This window comes from Patagioenas fasciata, chromosome 16 (assembly GCF_037038585.1).
Source record: "Patagioenas fasciata isolate bPatFas1 chromosome 16, bPatFas1.hap1, whole genome shotgun sequence".
Lineage (NCBI taxonomy): Eukaryota > Metazoa > Chordata > Aves > Columbiformes > Columbidae > Patagioenas > Patagioenas fasciata.
The window spans coordinates 10,742,844-10,765,643 of NC_092535.1; the positions used below are offsets into that span (position 1 = coordinate 10,742,844).

Below are 22,800 nucleotides of genomic sequence, written 5' to 3' on the forward strand. Positions count from 1 at the left end.
ACACCCAACAGTGGCATTTGGTTCTTCCTGCGGGCAGTTTGGCTGCTGAATGCCATCCCCATGAGCCTATACTTTTGTAGCAAAGCACACATGTGGTGCACCTAATGAAGCATTGTTTCCTTCTTCACTCTTTCATTCTCTTCCTTTGGGAAAACAGACCTTTTCTTGTTGTTATTCTTTAATAGCCCAATTCTTATTACATACTTAAATGAGGAGTAACACTATTGGAGTTGATTCAGTTACACAAGTGTAAACAGCCTGTTAGAAAAGGGAACAATTAGTCGCTTTTTTTTTCTATCCTGTCAGATGTGAACCAATATTCTTGCAAATCACAACATTGCAGCTTTTAGTGTGGAATATGCAACAAGAAAAACAAGCAAATACTGCATAGCAGCTTAAGATATTCAAGTCTTTAAATAAGATCTAACATGAACAAGCACCGCACGTGATTTATTGATTATCACTCAGCACAAGACAGGCCTCAGTGGCAGCTGTTTCTATATTAAGCATTAGAAGGACACCCCTGTGATATCTATTACAGAGGCGAGAGTTTGCATCCCTGTCTCCATTACGAAAAGGATCAACATCGGTTTTCCCAGCAATCTCCCCATGCATAAAGCTTGGGACAAAGAATTGGAACTGATCCAGCAAGCATCTTCCAAAACATACTGTACTATATACAAAGCCCACAAAACGTAAAGCAGACACTCATAGCTCTGCAACGAAACCAGAGATTTCTGAATGGCAAGTAGGAAAAATGTTGTCTGTATACACAAACCAAAGACTTTAAAACTATCACAGCTTTGGTTTATCCTTGACTTTCTAATGTGCATTTCAGATTTCAAAGGGATAATAACCTGTGCTCCTGTAGAGTTCCTGTATCAGTTATTAAAGTCCTGCAAATAATGCAACTAAAATAAACTTCAGAGCTGCACGCAAGCACTACTCCCTCCCTATGTTCAAGTAACCGTTAGCAGTTCAGAAGCGCATGTGGACTCCCACCCTGCATTGTCTTTTATCAGCTCCATAAAGGCTCCTGCCATTTAATTTCCTATTAAAGTTCTACTCCAATCTACAAGAACGCAATCAAGGCAACTAAAAATGTAATACTAGGTCGTACCTTTAACCTCCACAGTGATTCAATCCAACACATTTTACTACAGAATTGGCACAGGTTAAATAATGACTTCATGGTCAGTGACTACAGCTCAGCACCCGGACAAGAACGGGTGAGACACGGCGATCCTCGACTGCGCTGGCTGATGCGGCTGCAGCGTAACCGACACTGGACTTGGTGCCTCCACAGCACCTGCACTGAGAAGCGATGCTACAAAGAGCTGCAATAAAGATTCACTATCAAAGACTTAGGAATTCGAGGTTTGTTGTATAAGAAATATTTACAAGAACTGTTTACAGTGATTCAGATTTATATTTATGCCAGATTTTTGGCGCATGTACTTCTGGGTTTTACTGAACTAGTGTTCACCATCAGTAAAAGATCAGACTCGGGGGAATCTGATGATAGTTTTAACTGCCTGATCCCTTGGGTGGAGGAGAACAGATTAATCTTTTCATCTTGTTTCTTATTTATTGAATACTATATTTAGCTGTGATGTTTAACAGCACAGTATCTTAATATGTAATAGAGGAACATGGCAGATAAGGAAAAAACGGGTATGTATTCCATATTACATTTGAAATAGACAAACTGATTTTCTGACGTTAGACTGATTTTGCAAACCTGTTAGGCGTATTCTTAAATTCAAGTATATATCACACAGCCAAATACTTTGCTGAATCTTATCTTGCATATGAAATTGAAATTAGTAGCGAATGAAAAGCTTCCAGAAGGAAGCAAAACTAGAAACTCCAAGTCTTTGCCGTGTATTTCATACGTGACCTCTTCATATTTAAATTTTCACTAAACAAGCCAGAAAGGAGCAGCTAAATCTACATCACAAGTATTCATATTTCTTCTGATTTTGTTATTTAATTTCAGATTTTAAAATTAAAGTTATCTTCAGTACATCAACATTTTCCTGTCTCCTGATTAAGCTACAAGGATGCTAAACACAAATCACCGGGTACATAGAATTTGATCAATATTACTGCACCATCCAGGTAACAAGAATTCTTTCCAAGACATCTAGCCCAGACAATATGGTAATGTTTTATTAATTGTTTTGCAATTTAGTTCCCAGCTGGATTCAGACCTTCAGTATACCAGACATGATCTCCAAAGACATTGCATTAATATATAGTTATCCTGCTTTTTTCAAAAGCATTTATAATACTTGGGAGTCTGAATCTTTAATTTCCAAACAAATTTCTGGTATGTTCACATCACATAAAGGGTAAATACACTTCTAAGACTACGCAATTGTGACAGAGCAGTAGCACCGCAACCAGGAACGGGATTGCATCACCTCTCTGCCGTGATTCAGCAACCAACACGGGGCAGGGGGCAGAGCTGACCGGGGTTTCACTACACTCAAGTTGTGTTGTTCAGAGCTGCCAAATAACACATCAGTAGAAGTGCGCTGCACCACGGTCCTGCGTCAGGATGGCACCTCCACCGTTCGTATCAGCACCTGCTACACACTTGTCTTTTAAACTTCTTAGTTAATAGCTTTTGAAGATTTTATCCCAAGCTAGAGATGCTTACAGCTTACAGCATACAACGGTGACAATTACACATGCCAGTTGAGAACCTTTCCTACATTTGTGTCTGTTAAAAATCTTTAAAAGTATCCTAGTAAGATAGTCATTTGAGAAAGAAGGGTAACAACAAGCAATGTAGAATATATACTTACAGATTAAATATGCCTGCCTATATTTCTGAAAGTTTTACTTCTGCTGTAATGCGAAGTTAAAAGAAGCCATCTTAATACAAGATCATTCAGCCCAATCTGATATAAACTATCCTGCTGGGAGCAGATACTCCATGGATAATGGTGGTTTGCGGTTTTTTTAAGAACCTTAGGTACATATTAGTTTTGGTGGTCATGCAGACCTGCTCTCAGAGAGGTTACTGTGACCCATTCATATTGATCTACACGCAGATAGGAGTGAAATGTTGACATTTTGTAAGTGCTTTTATGTTTTCACAGACAATATTTTTCATAGAAACCAGAATAAATTGATTTGGTTAAATTTCCTCCAATTTTATCAGTTACAAAAAAGAGATTAATTACTGCTGGAAGAGCTTTCATTATAAGTAAGGAGAATTTTTCATTTGATCGTTTAGCAAGAGCACCCAGAAATGAATTATATGTGGTACGCTCACGGCCTGATGCCACAGACAAAGTAACTGATTTTTAATGAAGCTAAACGTGAATTTAAGTTCAAAATGCATGTAAGACTGTTCCTTCCAACTACACAAGCAGCTGCACAACTATGCTCACATTCCACATCTGCTGCAGGTCCTCACTAACGTCTGTATGTGCACATGGCAGATAATACAGTAATATTCACCTTCCTAATGTGTTTGCAAACCAGTCTTGTGGACATTTTACGTATGGCATTTGGATGCTAAAAAATTGCATATGAAAATAATTTTGGAGTATCACTTACAGTTATTGGCATAAAAAAATATATAATCCTTCAAGATATACAGGCTAATAATTCCACTCATTTTAGCATTGGAAAAAACCTCATTTGAAGATGTCTTCTTCAAGAACAGAGCTACAAGCAGAACTAGAAATAAAGACATATGTTTGTCACTAGGAGAAAATAGAAAATAATGAAGCTACTGAAGCACTGGAATAAAATGTCTGAGAATATCAGAAAATCTTCCATTTAGGTCTATTCAGGTTCATCTGAATGCTTCCACTCCCTGCTCCAACACTCTTTGTGCCTTTGGTATCCTTCTGCCCAGCTGATTTCTCAGTGGTGCTCACATTGATGGTTAGAAAGAGATATCCCTATAGGTACTATAACGGAAGATCAATGCTGTAAGGTACTAAGCTGAGAATGGAAGATGTGTCTGGAAGAAGGTAATGAGAGGCAAAAGAGTGGAAATTCATTGATTATTCCCTGCTTTATCTTGAACTCCTTGATACATCCTGCATTCTCTTCCCAACAACTCTGGCCATACATCATCCTCCCTTCCACTTCCAATATACTCTGTAGAGCTCAGCTTGAGAATCTCATAGGCAAACATTTAGCAGAAACATCCCTGTAGGTGATCTCTAATTTTACCTCTCAAGATCTGTTCCAACAAAGTTTTAATACTATTCCCCTTTCACGGAATATAAAGCCAAATTGTGGTCAGTTTGTAAAGAATACATTGGAAAAATCACAAGCCGCAAGTTTTGCCCCAACCCTGGTTTTCATAGGATACATTAAGAGGCTGAACATGGGCAACACATTGTCATAATTCTGCAATAAAAATGCCAAATGTATTATCGACACTCCTAAATAAGAACAGAAGCAGACAGATCACAGGCAGAATACATAGCAATGTTTTGATTTCATAACAAAGCTTCAACTTCTCTCTCATATATACTTGAAATAAAATTCAAATACCAGATTAGAATTCCTTCTTGAAGCCCTGCTCAATCCACTTAAAACTTGTTCAAGAAAATGTGTTTCTCTATGCTACCCTATACAATTCACACAACAGGAAAGAAGTAGTAAAACAGCAACTTGCACTTTACCCTTTTTTCTTAATCACAAAGCAGATTACACATAACAAAAGGGACAGGGCTGTATCATAATGGATTATGACAACCAATGGATACTCTGTACCAATATTACAGAGTTGGGAAGAATTGCATCTCAAGGCACAACCACTCTTGGAGCTTCCTTTGGAACAATGGTGGTGACTGGTCACTAAACGACAAGCTATTTCAAAGCATTAGCCCTTGTACCTTTTATAACTCATTATATTCAATAAATAAGGTGTTATTAGACTGAAAGAGAATTTTACAGACACATTACTATCATTTCCATTTCAATGCTGGGTTAAGTTAGCTTGATGGTTGGGTTGAGAATATCTGATTCAAGTGGGAAGGGCAGAGGGATAGAGCAGGTAACTAACCTCTGAACAGCTGGACAGATGTGGGTGAAAGCAGAGGTACCTCTCCTCAGACAGCAAGACAGAAGGGAAGTTCACAAAATGTTCCTGAAATGCTAAGGATTTTGTTGTGTCTGGATCAACAGTGCACACTGTGAGGGTTCACAGGATTTCAGAGACCTTGGAGTACTGCACACTCCAAGCTTTCATTACCTTTTCTTAATATTTCAAAATATTAACAGACAAAGAGCTGAAAATTCAGTTTCTGTTTTACACATTTCAGAAGGCATTTTTCAGGCTTAATAGAATCAGGTAACTAGCACACAGTAATGACAAAGCTGTTCTCTCATTTATAGTATTGTTTCATCTACCTGTTGCAGTCAGATAAATACTGGCCCCTGGATATGGGCCAGCAGCTCTCCAGCACCACGATTATGTATTGTGTAATTTCATTGTCATTTGAGAAAACAGCATATATTTCCAAGAGGATTTCAGAACAGTCAATGTAGGTTAAAACATTCCCTCCCCAGTCCCACCACCCTGTCCATTCTCCACCCCAGCACCTCCTCCTGCACACGCACAACTTCTCCCTTCTGTTTATTTTTGGTTTTAAACATTCTAAGCAAAAATTGACTTTGGCTGCTCTTCCTGAACTCTGATGTGTTTGCACAGATAAGATTCAGATAATCCGTTAGAAGAAAGTTTCATAGGTCCCTTTTCTCCTAGCAGACAGTCACCAAGGCCAACCATGCACTGAGGTTTATTTCCCCTGCAGCAGTATTTTTCTGGCTTGCCCTCTTATCAAATCAGGCCAGATTTGAAATTTTTACTATATCTGACTTGGAAAAAATACTTCTGCTGTAAGATACTTGTTTATACACAGTGCTGGGGAAATACAGTGCGTAAATCTACCTGCTGTCATCCCAAATGTGGTGCTAGTTTCTCAAGAAGTTTTATTGAGCTCTGTTTGGACTAAGTGAAAAGGAGTCGACCTGAGCTCCTCTTCCTTTATGGGAAATAAATTAAGAGCAATAAAACTCATACACTACAGCAGAACTAAGACAGGCCTCCAGAAATAACTGGTCTTTAGAGCATAATATGGTTAAAATGGACATACTCTTATTTTTTCCATTTAGAGGCTTACCTGAAACTAGAAGGCTCTCATTCTATCACTAGGTAAAAAGAATTTCAGAGCACTCTTTCCACATAAGGCATTTTCTGCCACTACAGTGATCTTACTTATGTGTGGTGTTTTGGCATATGCAAGTAGCCCCAAACAGAATAATTTCAAACATGACCTTATCTTGATTTGAAACACAGTTTACTCTGAATCATTGAAATCGTAGATTTAGTTATGGTGTTTCAGGTGAAGTCTTCAGCGGCAATACTGGCTTACAGTATTGATAGTTGTCTGCTGTAGTGTTCCTGCCCCAGCGCGTATGTCTGTTGCCGTAGAACAATTGTGTCTGTAGCCATGTGGTTCGCTATAGTGAAGACCTGATCTTGCTTAAAACTAACCCAGAAGAAAAACTAGGGTTGTTTTTTTTTTTTTAGATGATGAGTTTCCAGCTCCATTTCCAAGTGCAGCTGCACAAATAGTTGGGCTGGCGCAGCCGAAGGGTGGAACACCACAGAAACCAGCGCAGGTTGCAAAGGAAGCGAAGTTGGGGTAACACTGCTGCCAAACACTTTCTCTGGATGCAGCCTCAAGTCTACTCAGCAGTTCATGTCCATAATCTCTTAGCTTCAAACTAAATGTACTGGCTGCAATGAACTCAGAACCAACTGCAAAACCCTACAGGAAACTCAGGTAAATTTGCAACTGGCTTGCACTGAATGCTGTGCTGTGGTTGCAGTGATACCAATGACATAACTGTCTCAATAATAAACTAATGGTGTCTCAATAGCCTAAATTTAGGTTAATGCTTCCTTGCATATGTGAAAACAGCAGCCACAACTTTGCATGATCTACAGACATTCCCTTGGACACTGGTGTCTTCAAATTGATGTGAAAAATATTTATGCTTGCAAGACTACAGGTTCGCAGACTTGAACACTCACCCATTCTGTAGCTGTGGCATACATAGATGAAGGCAATTCCAAATTCAGATATGGCATATCTGCTGTAAGGAAAGAGGATTATTTAAGTAAAGGGGTGCTGAAAACATTATCTCATTAGTATAAAACATTGCATATAGCATAAAACAGTTGGTAAAAGCCCTGAAGTAAAATACCCTATAATCACAAAACCTATGCAAAACATCTTTTACAACAGCAGAGAGCACACAGCACCCAAGTCCTATATGACAGAATCAACTGCATTTTGACATGTTTATTTAGAAAACAAAATAACCCGGCAAGATTTCAACACAGACTTCCCCAAATCTAATGCTGCAAAACTAGCTGCATCTCTGCAAGTGTAATATTATTTCATTAACATCACATTAGCCATAAAAAAGTCTGCCCGTTAACTATTTCCCCAGTATTTACTGTTTGACCTAGAATTCTCATGAGGAGTAAAATTATGCAGAGCTGTGATTCCGATGAGCAGTAAGGACTACAGTGCCATCCAATGGTAAGATGGTTTTCAGCAGCTGTGACTTCCTCACAAATCTCTACCTCTAGCTGCTTCTGCCACCGCATGACATTAAACGCGTTCTGAAAAACCCGTGAAGTCTGAAAAATATCAGCTCAAACTTCAATGTATAGATAATAGATAGATATCCCTTCTTTCCTTGCCACACATAATTCTGCAAATTATTTCGAGGCAGTAAGTGGAGTTTTTGGTATCCTGATCTGTATTTGCAACTTCCTTTATCAAATTGCTTTGAACTATGGAGAATGGAGAGAGGATATGAAACATGTTTGAGTTTGGACAAGCATTTTCCTTTTTTATGAAGTGGAATAAGAAACAAGATACAATCCTTTCTTTTGGATTCTTCAAGTTCCACGTTCTAATGGAGAATTTACTAACTAAAAACCCCAAATCAGAGTATATTGAGATGAAAAAGCAATGTGGTCCGCGTTACCTGGGTCGGAATTATTTTGAGGAGGGACTGCCTTCTCTGAAGCACAAAAAGGGTTGTCCTGAGATCACAGAATATTTTCAGTTACCTAATCCTCCATGATTATAAGGATCTAAGTCACCAGTAATGCTTTTAATATTTTCTGTTGTTCACCTGCAATGCTTTGCAGGTTTTGCAACGTTTAGTATTTTGTAAGGCTGATCATAAATTTCCTATAGGCTGTTAGGAAATGTTTTGCTGCCCTGAATCTGTGTGGAGAGTGCAATTTGAGGACTAAATATCTATTAAGTGGTTGCACATATTTGTAGGGCACAGCTCTCTATGATCGTAGAGGCCCTTTTCAGCCCATATTCTTAACTGGAATGTATTTTACACCTTCAGTTTCACCAGGACAGGCATCCAGAAGTGTGGAGCCTGTTGAGTCCAATTCACTATTACAGTAAACAGGTATTCAACCTGGCTTCAACTTGAACTATAAACCCAGAGATTCATTTACTCTCTTTACATTGCAAGCCAGGACTGGCAATATCATGAAAACAAACCTTCTCATAAAAATTCCAATCCAGTCATTCCCATTACCTATACTATCCCAATCATTGCTAGATTGTGTGATAAGATTATTTTTATTAAATTTGTACTGCTTCCTCAAGATGGAACAAGTTCAGAAATCACTGAAAAAAATCCTTCAAAACAAGCCAAGCTATGCAAGGTCAAATTTCCCTGCAGAATCATTTCAAAAACTGAAATATTTTACCAGTGGAAAAGCACATCTTCACAATGAGGAATAGAAAGGAACAGTGTAAATAGCTGGATGACTCAACTCTTAATAACCTTCCATTGACACTTGTTGCAAAGCTTTCAAAAATACACCAACAATTTTAAGACCCTATACTGAAGGAAAATAGAATAGAACTTTAATTATAACTTAATCAAATGGATCAAGGACAATCTTTTCATCCTGCTCTCATGCAGAGCCTAATTTAGAAAGGGCCAGCCTATGCATGCTACAACATTTTGTGCTAATGTTGCATTTTTCATAACATGCAAAATGATGGTCATAGTGTCCCTATAGAAGACAGCAGCTGCCCTAGTACTTGTTCTGGAGCCGACACACGAGCAGCTGTGACACACAGCAGTGCTGCAGCCTTCCGCAAGGACATCTGCCCGTGGTTTACATGGCACATCTACCCAGGCTCTAAATTTCAGCCTCATCCTTGGAGAATCAGCAGCAGTGCAATCAGTAATGCAGGATATTGATGTAATTACCGTTAGACAGTCCATGGCAGAGAGGAAGACATTTGTTTCATGACATGACCAGCTCTGCTCCTCCCCAGTCGTCTACAGGAACGCTTCCAAAAGGAGACACCGACTAAACAATTTCAGTATTTCCTTAACTCCATATGGTATTAACTACGGAAGAGAGTGACACCAAGAGGTTACTTCTAACGGTGCAGACATCTCTTGTTGCTACAGGTAATTTCCTCTGCCAATAGTCCCTTTATCAGAGATCATTTCGAGGCCCCGTTGAATTACTACGGTTTGAGGGGAGGTCAGCGCCATGCGGTGAGTTAGGCGGAGGTAAGCGGCTACTGAGCGCCATGTCACCGTGTGACCCGTGTGAACGCGCTGAAGCTCCCCTCAGGCACTCACGGTTCCAGGGCACAGCCGCTCGGTGACACCGCAGCACAGCCGTGCGACAGCCGCGCGATGGCGCCATCCGAACAGGCACACCAGAGTGACGTCATTTCCGCGCCCCGCGCGCTGAGCACGTGACGGCGTTAATGAGGCGATTGTGTTCATGTGGTGATTGTGCCAGCGGCGCTTGCTCTGCGAATGGACGCGGGAAGAACCGGGCAAGATCCAGAATCACTTTTCTGCAGCACTGCAGATGCAAGGTGGCTCTGTCCAACCAGATCTCCTGCTAGATGTACAGACATACACCCATTAAAACCTTTCGTACTCACATTGTCATCCCTTCAGCTGAAGGAGCTGTCAGGAAATAACCTGGATCATCTTTGCTTCTAGGCACAGAAGGTGAAAGGCTGAGGGAGCTGGGTCTCTTTGGAGGAGACTGAGGGGTGACCTCATGAATGTTTATAAATATATAAGGGGTGAGTGTCAGGAGGATGGAGCCAGGCTCTTCTCGCTGACAACCAGTGACAGGACAAGGGGCAATGGGTTCAAACTGGAACACAGGAGGTTCCACTTAAATTTGAGCAGAAACTTCTTCCTGGTGAGGGTGGCAGAGCCTGGCCCAGGCTGCCCAGGGAGGCTGTGGAGTCTCCTTCTCTGCAGACATTCAAACCCGCCTGGACACCTTCCTGTGGAACCTCAGCTGGGTGTTCCTGCTCCATGGGGGGATTGCACTGGATGAGCTTTCCAGGTCCCTTCCAACCCCTGACAGTCTGGGATTCTGTTACCAGTGAGACAGCAGCTCAACACTAATTCTACCACCGTTTGAGTCGCACTAGCTAAGTCATTTCATTGCATCTTCTCTGATAAACTGTGAATGATTTCTGACACCAATATACTATTATAGCATTCCTGTGCAGTGCCCAGCACAATATGAATCTTTTGCTAGATTACACAGTCTCCTAGGTCACCAGCCTAAAACTCGGAGTCTAAAATTCTCTACCTGAACTCTCAGAAATACATGAACTAAAATATTTACTAGTTTTGTATTTCTGCTACTTCCTATTGTAGTCTCTCATCTTGAGACTCCACTAAGCATGCTATATTTTTTAAGTTCCACTCTTAACTGCAGATCTCTTCAAGGAGCTTTAAAGTTAGGTGACCCTGAATATTAATTTGTGTATGTAACCTTAGAATTAAAATACTACAAGCTAATGTATATGTTTACCAACAAAATCACAAGTTAGAACATACCAGGCTTGATCCTGATCTTGCATATAGTAATGTAAACCAAGAATAATTTTATCACATTAAAACTTAGGCTAACATCACAACAAAATCAGTCTATTTACACTATCTGACAATGTCCAATTGCACTGAATTTTGCTCATGAATTTACAGGCACTTCAAAGTAACCAAGGTATAACATGTGAATCATTAGAGTCTTGTGTGATGTTGGAATATTAGTGACGGGGAAATCAAGATACAACTGAACTTTCTCCAGTAACAATCCTGGATGTTTAATTACAACAAAAGAGAAAACCAGAACAAAGAATGGCTAAGATGTAACACCAAAAGGACATACTAGAAGATCCAAGCCTGAGTTCTGTTTCACATAAGATTGTATTTCTGCTCAACAGAGATACAAATATATACAGTGCAATATCATTGTGTTGAATGTGAACAACAAGCTTCCCAGCTGTACCCTGGAGATGCAGCCTGCTAGAACTGGCTTAATGTAACTAAAAACTTGCATTCAAAAATGAAACAGTGAAGGAACAACATGTATCATATTTGCAAACACTTTAATGGAGATTTACGACATTGGCTGTTTTAAACTAGGTCATCTCAAAATGCTGAATACTGTTACGAGAATGGCAAATTAAAGACTTTAACATGATTAGAATGAATAAGTCAGTTTATGGCTTTCAAATGAATTCAGAATAATAGAGTTAGTTTCATTGTTCTGCCAGTGTACATTTTTAAACTAAAGGCCGGGCTGTTTCACATTGCTCTGTGGGTAGCAAGAGCCTAGTATACATTAGAGGACAAAGAAGAACTACCGCAGACCCCTACAGCTGTTACATATAAAAAGGTGGGGGGGTGTTCTCCCCTACTCAGCAGGAGGCATTTCAGAATTCTCAACTTCAGAATGCACTTGATGGTTCCATGAAGTGGCCTATGTGCCCTTTACATTGCTCTAGCATTAGAAGGTTCCAAAGAGATTAAGCTTATTATTTCATGTAAACTAGCATCTAACCGCATTGTAAGGATCTCAGTTTTTTAGATTCAGATGCCATTGCATGTACTCTTGTTGAAATTGTTCATAAAAACAAAGCCAAAAGACTTCAAAAGCATATGCACCAATTAGCTGTGCTTTTCTGAAATAGGAGTCACAACATGTACCACTGCTGCAAGTTGTTTACTTCTTTTGTGTAGGTAGATATAGGTAAAAGCAAATATTCATAACGCAGTCTATCCCTTCCAAAATTTCCAGTTATTTAATATTTCATTCAACCAGACTGACACATTTTAAAATGTCACTGGCCACACATATTGCAACTGTGATAGACAGAGTTTTATGAAGAAATGTAAGATACGCTGGCAATTTTTATAGTCTTTACTGGGTTACTCTGTGAAATCTTCAGCTGAATATCAATTTGTTCAGGGCAATATATGAGTTTTAATCATTCAAGGCAATTATTTCTGTGACAACAGTACACAGCAGAATATATGGCTGATGAATCATTGACTGAAGGACTTGTACTGATTTTATTTATTACACTCATTCAGGTGATATAAACATAAGAGAGCGTATGCTATCTTTCTTTATAAAATGCTTCCACACCTGCAGTAATTCAGCTGCATTTAGCTGTAGCATCACAAGCTTTGGTCTCTTCTCGGTAGGATCAGCTTTATGCCTGCACGAAAAATGGCCATCCACTGGAACTGTGCTTTGGTGACATTACAAAGATTCGCCTCTCAAGTATGGAATCACTGAAACAGCGCATGACTCCCCACACACATTCATAATTCATCACCCTGAAATAACAGGGAAAGGGGAAAGCAGTTGTTAAATTTGTCTTTATGTCCCCAAATCCAGCAGGTTAAAAATTCAACACCTGGACTCAAGATAAGGGTAGCGCCTCAGAGCAGCCAGATGGGAAAGAAGCTGCAGTCACCATCCATCACTTTTAGCAATAAGGAAGCAGGTCTCAACAGGTGGAAATTCTTTCATTCATGGGACTAGTACTGCATCTCCCTACCTACAAAAATCAGGTCAAGAGAAAGTCCATGCAGTAACAAAGGCAAAAAATCTTTTTAATACCATCTGCTAATGCCTCTATGCTACATGCAGCAGCTGACTAGAGAATAATGTTCCACTGTTTACCTAGGTTAAGTCGCTTAGCCTGTTCCGACACTTTCCACAGTTTGCTTTTACTGTGGGTGTTACTATTAACTCTCCCACAAAATTCTGGGCCCCTCAGCTCACATCTCTGACTAGTCCTCTCTTCTCAGACGGCATCCATTTGCACGTCAAGTAGCCTAGTGAGTCCCAAACTGGGTGGCATTCTCAGGCTGAACACTGGAATGGAGCCCCTTCCAAAACCTGCTCAGTTGAATGATTAGGAAAAGCAATGGAAGAGCTTCCCCTAGCAGGAAAAGCTGAGTGGTGCGAGGGCTGCAGCTGAGCCGTGACATACTTCTGTCTTCCATGACATTGATACACTTCGCCCTTTGAGAACTCGACCAGTCTCACTGAAGTAATCTAACAAACAGAAGCTGACTGACAGGAGAAGTAAAATTCCTTGCTTTGCAAACAAAGTGTGCTCTAGCATTATACATGGGATAACTACATCCATATGTTTGGAACGGCTGCTCTCGAAGCTCAGGAAGAAAGATGCTGGCTCTCTAATATGAGATGGGTACGCTAGAACTTCATTCGGCACTGCCTTATGAAAAGGGTGCAATAGAATGACAAATGTTTACCTCCTGGGATAGGACTACATAGCACTTTGATAGTAATGGCCATTTCAGAATAGTAATCTAAGAGCCGAGGGCAGATGACGGAACTCCATTTGGAGCTTGTCGCATCACGCATTCCTTTAAATCAAAGGGTACGGGACAACTGACAGAAACATGTTTCATTCAGCAGACTGTGTAAGAGCGAAAAATAAACTCTCCATCTTCTGTCTACAGTGAGAGAGTTACAGTTGTCTTGCCCAACTCTGAAGTGAGCACACGTACACCCAAGTACCCCGTGCGGCCAGGGCAGTGCCCTGCATCCAGGCTGCGTTTTCCTTACAGCCCTGGGCACTCAGATGGCTGCCTGAGAATTTTTAAACATTTCCGACCCTCTTGCCGCAGACAAAGTGCTGGAAAACACCACTCGAGCCCTTCCTCAGGCTCAGAAACCAGATGACGCCAGCCCAGGGCCCAGAGAGCTGCTTCCCCAGCCAGATCCCGTCGCCGAGCACAGGCCGGGACTCCCCGCTGCCACCTCCGACCTGCGGCCCGCCAGCCCTACCGGGGCCGCCCTACCTGTCAGTGCGGCCGGGGCGGGACGGCTGCGGTGGCCGCGGCTGCAGAAGGGGAGGACGCACCCGAGCCCGCCCCGTGTGCCGCCGACAGCAGCTCTGAGCCGGCCTGTCGCCTCAGGGCCCGAGGGGCCAGCAGCCCCCGGCCCCGGCGCTGCCTGACGCGGGCGGTGGCCCCGCGGCCGCTCCACAGCGACCGTTACTTCCCGCTGGCGCCGCTCACTGCCCGCTCCCCATCTCCCGCCGCCCCTGGGCCGCCCCGGACGTCGCGTCGCCGGGGCTGCGTAGTTCCGGCGGGGAGAAGGGAGGGGTGACATGCAGAGCAGGCAGCCGCGGCCTCGGGAGCAGCTGGAGACGGAGCTGCCGGAGCGGCGGGCGGGAGCGGCAGCGGCGCTGGGGTGCCAGGCCTGGCGCGGTGTCCCCACCATGGAGATCGAGAAGGAGTTCCACCGGCTCGACCAGGCCGCCAGCTGGGCCGCCATCTACCAGGTGAGGGGCAGACGGCTGTGCCCCGTGCCCCGGCGCTCGGGGGGAGCGCGCTTCCCCTCAGCCTCTCTCAGCCGCCGCCCGGCTCTGCCCTCCCCACCCTGCGGCGTGTCTGTGCCCCCGCTGCCGAGGGCCCAGCGCGGGGAGCGCTGCCCGCCGCCTCCCCGCTCCCTGCCTCGGAGCTCTCCCTTCCCCCTTCTCCCTTCCCTCCCGCTGTGCCCGGCGCTGGGGGCAGAGGGAGGCCCCGTTCTGCTGCTCCCAGCGGAGCAGAGCCCCTCTCACCGCCTGGCGTGGGCGGCGGCGCCCCGGGGACCCCGCTCCGCGGCGGGGGCGTCCGGCTGCACCCGGGCGGGAGCGGGGCTGCAGCCGGGGGTACGGGCGGGAGCGGGGCTGCACCCCCGCCGAGCGGGCCCGGCAGGAGCTGCCTCCGCCAGAGCCCCCATCCCCGCTCTGCTGCTCGCTCCGGGTTCCCTTGAAGCTGAGCATGGACATAGATCCTTAGTAACCATTTAAAACTGCCCCCCTTCCTAACCTTGAGGGGTACATCTAACTATCGTATTTGTGGGGTTTTTTTTAGCAGAAAAAGATGGGCAGCATTGCATGCATGTAGCTTTTCAGTCACTTTAACAATAGAACAGAGCCTGAAAAAAGCTTGTTAGTAATACTTGTGTGGTTATCTGGTGCTGGTTTTTATTATTTAGTTTACTGCATTTAGATGCTATTTTGGTGACATTTTAGAAAACCTGTGTAGCAAATGAGAATGCTCATAAGAATATTTGCTGACTGGATCCAGCTTCACACGTACAAGCAAAAGGAATTAGGACTTTTCTCCTTAAAACATTCTTTGTGCGTTTATCCAAAATGAAATGTAAGAGAAGATGAAGTACATGAATGGTTGGGTGGATGTGTTCAGTCAGATTGTCAGCATTGCTGTAAAATCCGTTTGAATGTTTAAGCTGGTAATGAGTTTTAAGTTTATATTTGCAACACAAGTTGAGCTTTGCTTCCCTATCAGTGTGGATTTCTCTGGCAATAGACTTTTAAAAGAAGAGTTGAGTTTTATAACAGTGAAATAAATGAACTCCAGTTTCAGAATCACAACAGGCAAGTTTTAAAAGTAGTAGCTTGCAGGATGAGCATCTCCATTTTTTTGGCACATAGAGAACAAGCATGCAATTTTGAGCATGCTTTTCCGAAGGTCAGGTTTTTGTTAGAGTATTTAATTTCCCGCAGAGTTTCAGTGCTTGCTAACTGTATCAGTTGAAAGTCATGTGCATATATGACGTTATGTTTTCGCTAAACTGTTCTTGACGATTTGGTTTGTTGCAGGCTTAGTGCTCACAAAATGATTATGAGTAACATGGCTCTATAATGGAGATGCTGTATTTCTACGGATACTATTTAATTACATAAGTGAAATGTGTAAGGAGAATGAGGGACTGTGGCGTATTTTTAATGTGGGATCAGCATTCAGTGATATTTTTGTCCTGCTTTCTTTGAATGACGTAACTCAGTAGCATGCTCAGACTGTGGCACAGCACGAGGTTTCATTGAGGACTAAAATTCAACCTAAAAAAAAAAAAAAAGAGACTAAAGTGATTCTTTGACTTGTATCCAACTATTGACAAGCACAAGAGGTGGGGTTTTGCTTGTTCTGTCTTTTTTATTTGTTTTTTTTTTCTTAAGATTGATTAGTAACTATGTGCATCTATGTCATGTAACTCAACTGCATCCTGCTTTTAAATATCAGCTGTTGAAAATGACATCTTGGCAGATCATGTACATCTGGAAGAACAATGTGCTTCGGTATAATCCGTGCTTTTGATGTCTGGGCTGTGATATTAACAATGCAGTTTTCCTACAAATACCAATTTTTGACTGAAGAATGGAGTAAGTAGAATAATATATGTTATTGGTGCTGAAAAGTCTTCTCCCAAGTTAATTGTACCACAGGCTTCCAGTATCTGGGTGTCGAGAATGTAACGACTGAACTCCAGAAATGCTCACCCGTATTCCGAGTGAAGCATAATGCAATTTACTGACAGTCGCTTCCTCTTGTTTCTTGGCTAAATCTATTATCTAGAGATACAGAACTGCACGGTATCTAGGGGAGGAATTATGAATACTACAGGGAGACTTGTCTGGGATCCACGTGACTTTGAAGGTTTAAAATTGTCCGGGCTTCTTTTTTTTTTGGGCAAGGGGAAGCTATGTTCAGCTATGATAATAGTACAGTTGTCAAAGAAAAAAAATAGGATTACTTCTTTTAAACATAAATAATTGCACGATGGAGACAAAAACATTTCAAAATGAAGACATTGTGTAGGTGATTCTGTGACAGTCGTGTCTCAGGCGCTGCATGCTTAGCATAACTGGTCTCTGCTGCAGGGTGAACGCTGATGAAGTTCTCCGTGTTTTGTTGGGTTTGTTTTCTTGCATTTGTTTGGTTTCTAAGATCCAATAATGTCCCTTAATTTCATCTAGATTTCCTTGCTACATGAACTATGAGATCCCACAAAAATTTTTCAGAGACACAATGGATAAAAAGGACTGGTCTGGTTCTGGCCATTGGTTTTATTGTAGAGAAACATACTTAGAAGATGCCTAGTAAAATAAGACCTGATGTAGGCATAAGATCATTCAAATTAAAGTCCTCCTCCGGAAAACCATAAGTTAAAGGAAAATGGACAGCAGATTAAACATGAGCTTTGCAATGTGATACTGTGGTAAAGGTATGCAACAGAAAACAAATGCTTAAGGGTAAGTGAATGATACGCACCCTGCATAAATATCATTAGAAGCATCAATAGGAATGAAAAGCATTCACTCTGGAGATGTCACAACAAAAAAACAATAGCCCAAAGCTAAGAAAAGCACTCTTTAGGCTTGCTGTTAGAGCAGGAGAGGAAAAGAGGTATTTGTCCAGAATATCAAAGGAACATTGGATTTTCATTCGCTCACAGTGAGTGCAATATCCGATTTTCATAGCAATTTTACATGCAGAAGTCTTTCAGGATTTTAGGAGGTATCTTAGTTTCTAGCTTCTTAGGTGTGATGATAGATAGTATCTTGAAAACACAACCCTCAAGTACAGGTAGAGTTGCTTCTAGTGTTTATATAAACTAGATAGTGTTGACGTTAGTATGTTGGCTAATGATACTGACTTTGATGTGCTTATCAGTAACAGTAAAGACACCTCTTAATTATTTACTGAAGTATCATTCAGCTAGAGGTCCCATACGGTGTGGCTGGAGGCAGAGCTGACTCCTGGTTTTACAGAAACATCTCTGGGGACAGCTCATACAGTTTGCCATGTGAAGGCAGCAAAATTAAACTAAAACGTGCACTCTTTTCTAATGTTTATAGTCAGTAGAATATAAAGTAAAAGGAGCTGGGTACAGTCTAGACTTTCAAATATGTTTGCAAGTGAGTATTCTGAAAACAGAGCTAACTATACTACTGTGTGTGCTCTGGAAAGCTGAAGTGCAGATACAGTTTGGTTTGAGGCTTGCGAGAGACATGTAACTGTTCTCAGCTTCTTTATTAATTTTTGAGGGTATTTTAAGCTAGTATTAATGTGAATGTTACTTTTTTCCCCAGACTTCTCTGAGCTAAATTAAAATCCTAGAAATTATGGAAGTTAATAAGCTTTACTCAGATTATGGGAGGAAGATAGAAAACTGTCATGGATATTTTGGATCTCTGTCAAGAGAGGAAAGCCATGGGAAGATTTTTATGTATTCACTGTCTCTGGACAAATATTTGTAGAATATGTAGATAGATTTTAATGTGGAGAGTAAACTGTGAAATGGTTGACCCTGTAGATGTATAATAGTGTGGTTGTGTTATGTATGAAAGTAAATGAACAGGAAATTCTGCTAGTGTTTTTGGTTTAAAAACTGCAGTGAGGGTTCAGACTTTGTGCTGCTGCACTCTGTAAGATTTGGGTCACTCTTTTGCTCTGGTGCTAAAAAACTTTAAACTTCTTTGCAGCAGATAAATTGTGGCATGAGCGTGACTTATTATAAATGCATCTTTGTGCTTTATTCTGCCAGTTCTTGCTGCTTGAAAGTGCAGGTCTCTGCATGCATGCCTTGCCACTTCTTAATTCATGCTATGTTGATTCATTCGAGGCTTAGCTTAATTGGCTCTGGTTGTGGAAAGCTAGTTTAGAATGATGGTTTCAGGGAGTCTCTTTTGTTCCTTCAATACAGCTAAAGATAGTCCATGTTTTCCAGTGCTCTACAGCCACTGAATCTTGATACGAGTGTCTTCTGTAGAAGGACAGACAAATGATGATGAAGTAGCCAAGTCTCTGTGGCTTGCAAAATCAATATCCTCTCTGAAAAGCTGAGTTTACTCTCAATGGCAAGTGACAGTGCAGTGGTTTGTGCCATTGAGGATGTTTCAGGGTGCCCTCCTGCATTGGTTGGTTATGCTAAGTTTTTCATATCAAGACCACTTGTGTCTACTGATGGTGAATTTGAGATAGTGCAGGTCCTGTTATATGGAGCTACTGAGCCGCTTAGTTTTGCTTGTTTTTCAGAGTTTAAATACTTGAATCCAAATATCCTGTGATAGCATTGCTGTAAGCAGAGCATTGGAAAATGGAGCGTGTGACGGCTTATTGTTACGGGGATACCATTTGCTAATGGTTTTACTGTGTTCTTTCACATGCTACTTGCTCCTCTTTCTTTGCTCTAAGGGTATGTATATATAGAAGGAAAATGACAGTTAAGGAGAATGCAGTGTTGGCCACATGCCAGATGATGTTAAATTCAAATAGAAATAGCCCTTATAAGTAGAGAATAAAGTGTGGTAGTGGTAGACCGAGTATTTTTGAAACTAAAATAACTTTATAAATATTCTGAGTAGGTTTGAATTAGTTCATCCTATAGTTAACTAAACACTAAAATGAAATCTTTTCTTGTAATACTTGCTTTGCAAATGGACTTTTTCCAAGGGTTCTCTTTAGCTGAGACTTGCTTTACACTGAAGTATCACTGCTCGTTCCTTGTGAACATGTGAATCCTCAGGTTTTAGATTAGTGTCACTAGCATGACATAATAATCTATTTGAACTGTGAGTTTAACCTCATTAAATATCTAAGGATACTGACTGGTTCCTTGAAATTCAGAATTCCTGTATGATTCATATTATAAGTCTTTTAATTAAAAGAAAATGGAGGAGGAAAAAAAAATCTGTCAAAAGGGGTAAAAGCTTGAAGTCATGCTGTTGCTTGTACTCAGTGAATGTGAGAATCGGGTGGGTTGTTTCAGTCACCAGATATGCCACTGAATTTTTCTCATAATCAAATGAACTAGTTTTTCTCTAGTCTCACCATTTGCAAAATGAGATTTATATTCAACACAGTGTTAGAGAGCTTGGTGGTTTGTTTAACCACAAAATTACTTTTCTACCTTTTGTAGCACAGAAGGGAAGGAACAAAAAACATCTACAGTACCAGTATTCTGTTACTGGTATATTAAGTAGTTTTCTGGTAGGGTTTGGGGTTTATGTGTTTAGGTTCTTTTAAAAAGCACTCGCAGATTGGGTTAGCGCCATGGGACAAAAGCTCAGCTCCTGGAATGCTCCCGGCAGCTCAGCATCTCAGGAGGATTTGCTCCTGTGACCATCGTCTGCCTTGCAATTTTGTTGTGCTCTTTTGCAAGAGAGGCCTGTTGTCCAGCACTGCAAGGGTTAACTGCTCTGCATGGGGTGAAAGCTTCTCAGACTGGGAGTAGGAGGCTTATTAATAGCAAATTCATCAATACTTGAAAATTGAATATTGTACCGTAAACCTAACAAATTAACAAAACAAACAAACAAAACCGCAGCCCCTTGGCTGAAGTGGTTAATTAGAATGTTCCCAAGTCTAGGATTTCAGATTAAAGTTTACTTAATTCTGCTTATTTCTGAAATGCTGATTTGGAAAAAAGGTTTGTAGAAACAGAGAGGCAAGCAAACGTTAGAGGATCGACTGAGGTTTTGTGTCGCCCTCCCTGCTGATCTGAAGTGCTGTCAGTGTTCAGACATTTTACAGAATTACATAAACATTGTTATTTTAAAAATATTAGACTGAACTAGAACTATTAGACTAGAATGTTTGTATCTGCACCTCTGGAAAAGTGTGTCCAGCATCGCTGGCAGAGGAAAGCAGTCCTAGCCAACAATGTGTGCATTTATTCCTAAAACAACCAACTTTATGGAAGTGTAGAAACAGATTTTGTGCAGTATTCAGAATTAATAATATAAACTTGATCCAATCCGTAAGCTTTGATGCTTACAGTACTTACCATTAAGATTATTTATTATTTTCTTTAGTCATTGGTCAACTTGTTTCATGTTGATTTGCACAAGAAACATGCTTCTGTTGATCTTTCTGGTGCCAGTAGACATGCCCTTGCTGGTTTGGCTGGGAGAGGCACTTGATACAGCATCAGAATGCCTTTGTGTGCTCACTTTGTAGATCATGGAGTACAAACGCCAATTCATTTTCTACCGAACCCTGTGAATTTAGATGTGCTTTTTCTCTCACCCACGCAAAACACAGCTAAGGTTCAACAGCTTCCCTATCATATTATGCTAAGAAAAAGTGATAAATGTGGTTCTTGGAAATGCATGTGATTCTGCTAATAGCGATAGCTGGTCTACTTTCGAATTGTGTTTGTGCTTTCTGCATTTGAGAAAAAAGGTTCCTAGGAGAGCAGTGAAAAATGTGGTGTCCTTGTTGGAAAGGAGAATGAGCATCATAAGAAACTTTCGGAAAGGTTTTTAATTTTCTTTATTTTTCTCTTATTTCTAATTCTGTAGATTCTATTTCCATATGCTTTCACCTTGCACAGTACTTTATCCTAACATATGGACTGATAAACGTATTGTTTCCACAATTTTTATTGGTCGTGGAGTTATGAGCTGGTGAAGAGCAACTACTTATGGAAGCAACGTAAATACAGGCAGCTCACTTGAGAGCTCTGTGGTTTTAACTGTTGCAGCTAGAGTCTTTGTGTGTTTTTCAGCTCCGTATGTCTCGGCTCTTGGTTGTTGTGGATGCTTTGGGAACACGTGGTTCAAGGGGTAAAAAGCCACCTTGAGCACTGGGGGTGAAGAGATCAATGATGAGGAGATTGACTTGTCTCACCAGCTGTTAAGAGATTGGTAAATCAGATTTGAATCGTGTGGTGTGGTCTTTTTCCTGTACTTAGAAGAAAGTTAAAACAGTTTTTATGTAAGTAGAGATAGGAAATACAGCAACTACAAAGCAGGTTTTGCATTTTACCAGTATATATGCACTTATAGACAAACTGCCGGTCTGAGCGTAGAGCTGTGCAGATCTCACTGCAAGCAGAGGGAAACTGTCCCCTATGGGCAGAAAGCTCACTATATTTTTTGGACTAAAATAACTGCTTGTCAAAAATACTAGTAAATAGTACTATTTTGAACATAAAGTAGCTGTTCTGTTTGTGATCTTTCAGGTGCTTTTTCTTGTCTCTCAAGCTCACAGCATTTTACGCTGCTCTGTGAAGTGCTTGATTCATCGAGTACTTGATGCTGTGAGCCGTTCTACAAAAGCCACTCTGTTTCTCTGATTCTTTATATTTATTTGGAACAAGAACAAGCGTTCTACACATAAAGATGAATGTTCCCATAACCTTCTTCCCTTGTGCACATTTGAAGGAGAATTGCTTGTTTATATCATTTCTAATCCCACAGTAACAGGTTACAGTAGCATAAACAGTGTGACCTTTTAATGTGATCACAGGAAGTAAAATGTGAAATCTATTTTAAAAAAGCATCTTCGACTAAGGAAGAGTATACTTCCTTTTTCTGACGGGAAAAATAACCCGTACTGGTTCAGAAGATCTCGATGCCATTATACTTTTTAAGGCCCATTTTTTCCACTATCTTCTGTACAGTCATTGCAGCGGCACGAAGTGGAACTGAACCTGCGCCATCCTTGTGCAGAGCTGCACATCCTTGCTCTGCATTGCACGGGGATAAATGACTAAAGATGAGGCTACTGGAAAAACAGAACTCTGACACGTGCAAGAGCTTTTGGTAAGAGGAACTTCTTTTGGAAAGAAGGCAAGGGTGCGTCATT

The 22,800-nt window shown here is 41.3% G+C and overlaps 1 protein-coding gene and 2 long non-coding RNA genes across 6 annotated transcripts in view; 1 reads left to right on the forward strand and 2 right to left on the reverse strand.

Moving 5' to 3' along the window:
• LOC136108152 (uncharacterized) overlaps window positions 1-14,458 on the reverse strand; it is a 133,944-nt gene extending 119,486 nt beyond the window's left edge. The window contains exons 1-3 of one of the 3 annotated variants that reach the window (XR_011741621.1): window positions 14,218-14,458; window positions 9,310-9,453; window positions 7,079-7,140 (exon numbers count right to left, since the gene is read on the reverse strand). This is a non-coding gene — a long non-coding RNA (uncharacterized lncRNA). Of the gene's footprint in view, window positions 1-7,078; window positions 7,141-9,309; window positions 9,735-14,217 lie in introns of those variants that run through there. The other 2 variants (XR_010652364.2, XR_011741620.1) reach the window with 2 other exon arrangements.
• Window positions 12,421-14,204, reverse strand: LOC139829228 (uncharacterized). The gene is made up of 2 exons (XR_011741622.1): window positions 12,798-14,204; window positions 12,421-12,717 (listed from the first exon to the last, which is right to left on the reverse strand). It is a non-coding gene; the product is annotated as an uncharacterized lncRNA (long non-coding RNA).
• Window positions 14,459-14,492: 34 nt separating the features above from the next.
• Window positions 14,493-22,800, forward strand: part of PTPN1 (protein tyrosine phosphatase non-receptor type 1) — a 38,676-nt gene continuing 30,368 nt past the window's right edge. The window contains exon 1 of one of the 2 annotated variants that reach the window (XM_065849733.2): window positions 14,493-14,702. In XM_065849733.2, the coding sequence (XP_065705805.1) occupies window positions 14,529-14,702 (174 nt within the window). In that variant the 5' untranslated portion in view covers window positions 14,493-14,528. The remainder of the gene's footprint in view (window positions 14,703-22,800) is intronic. The other variant, XM_065849732.2, reaches the window with a different exon arrangement.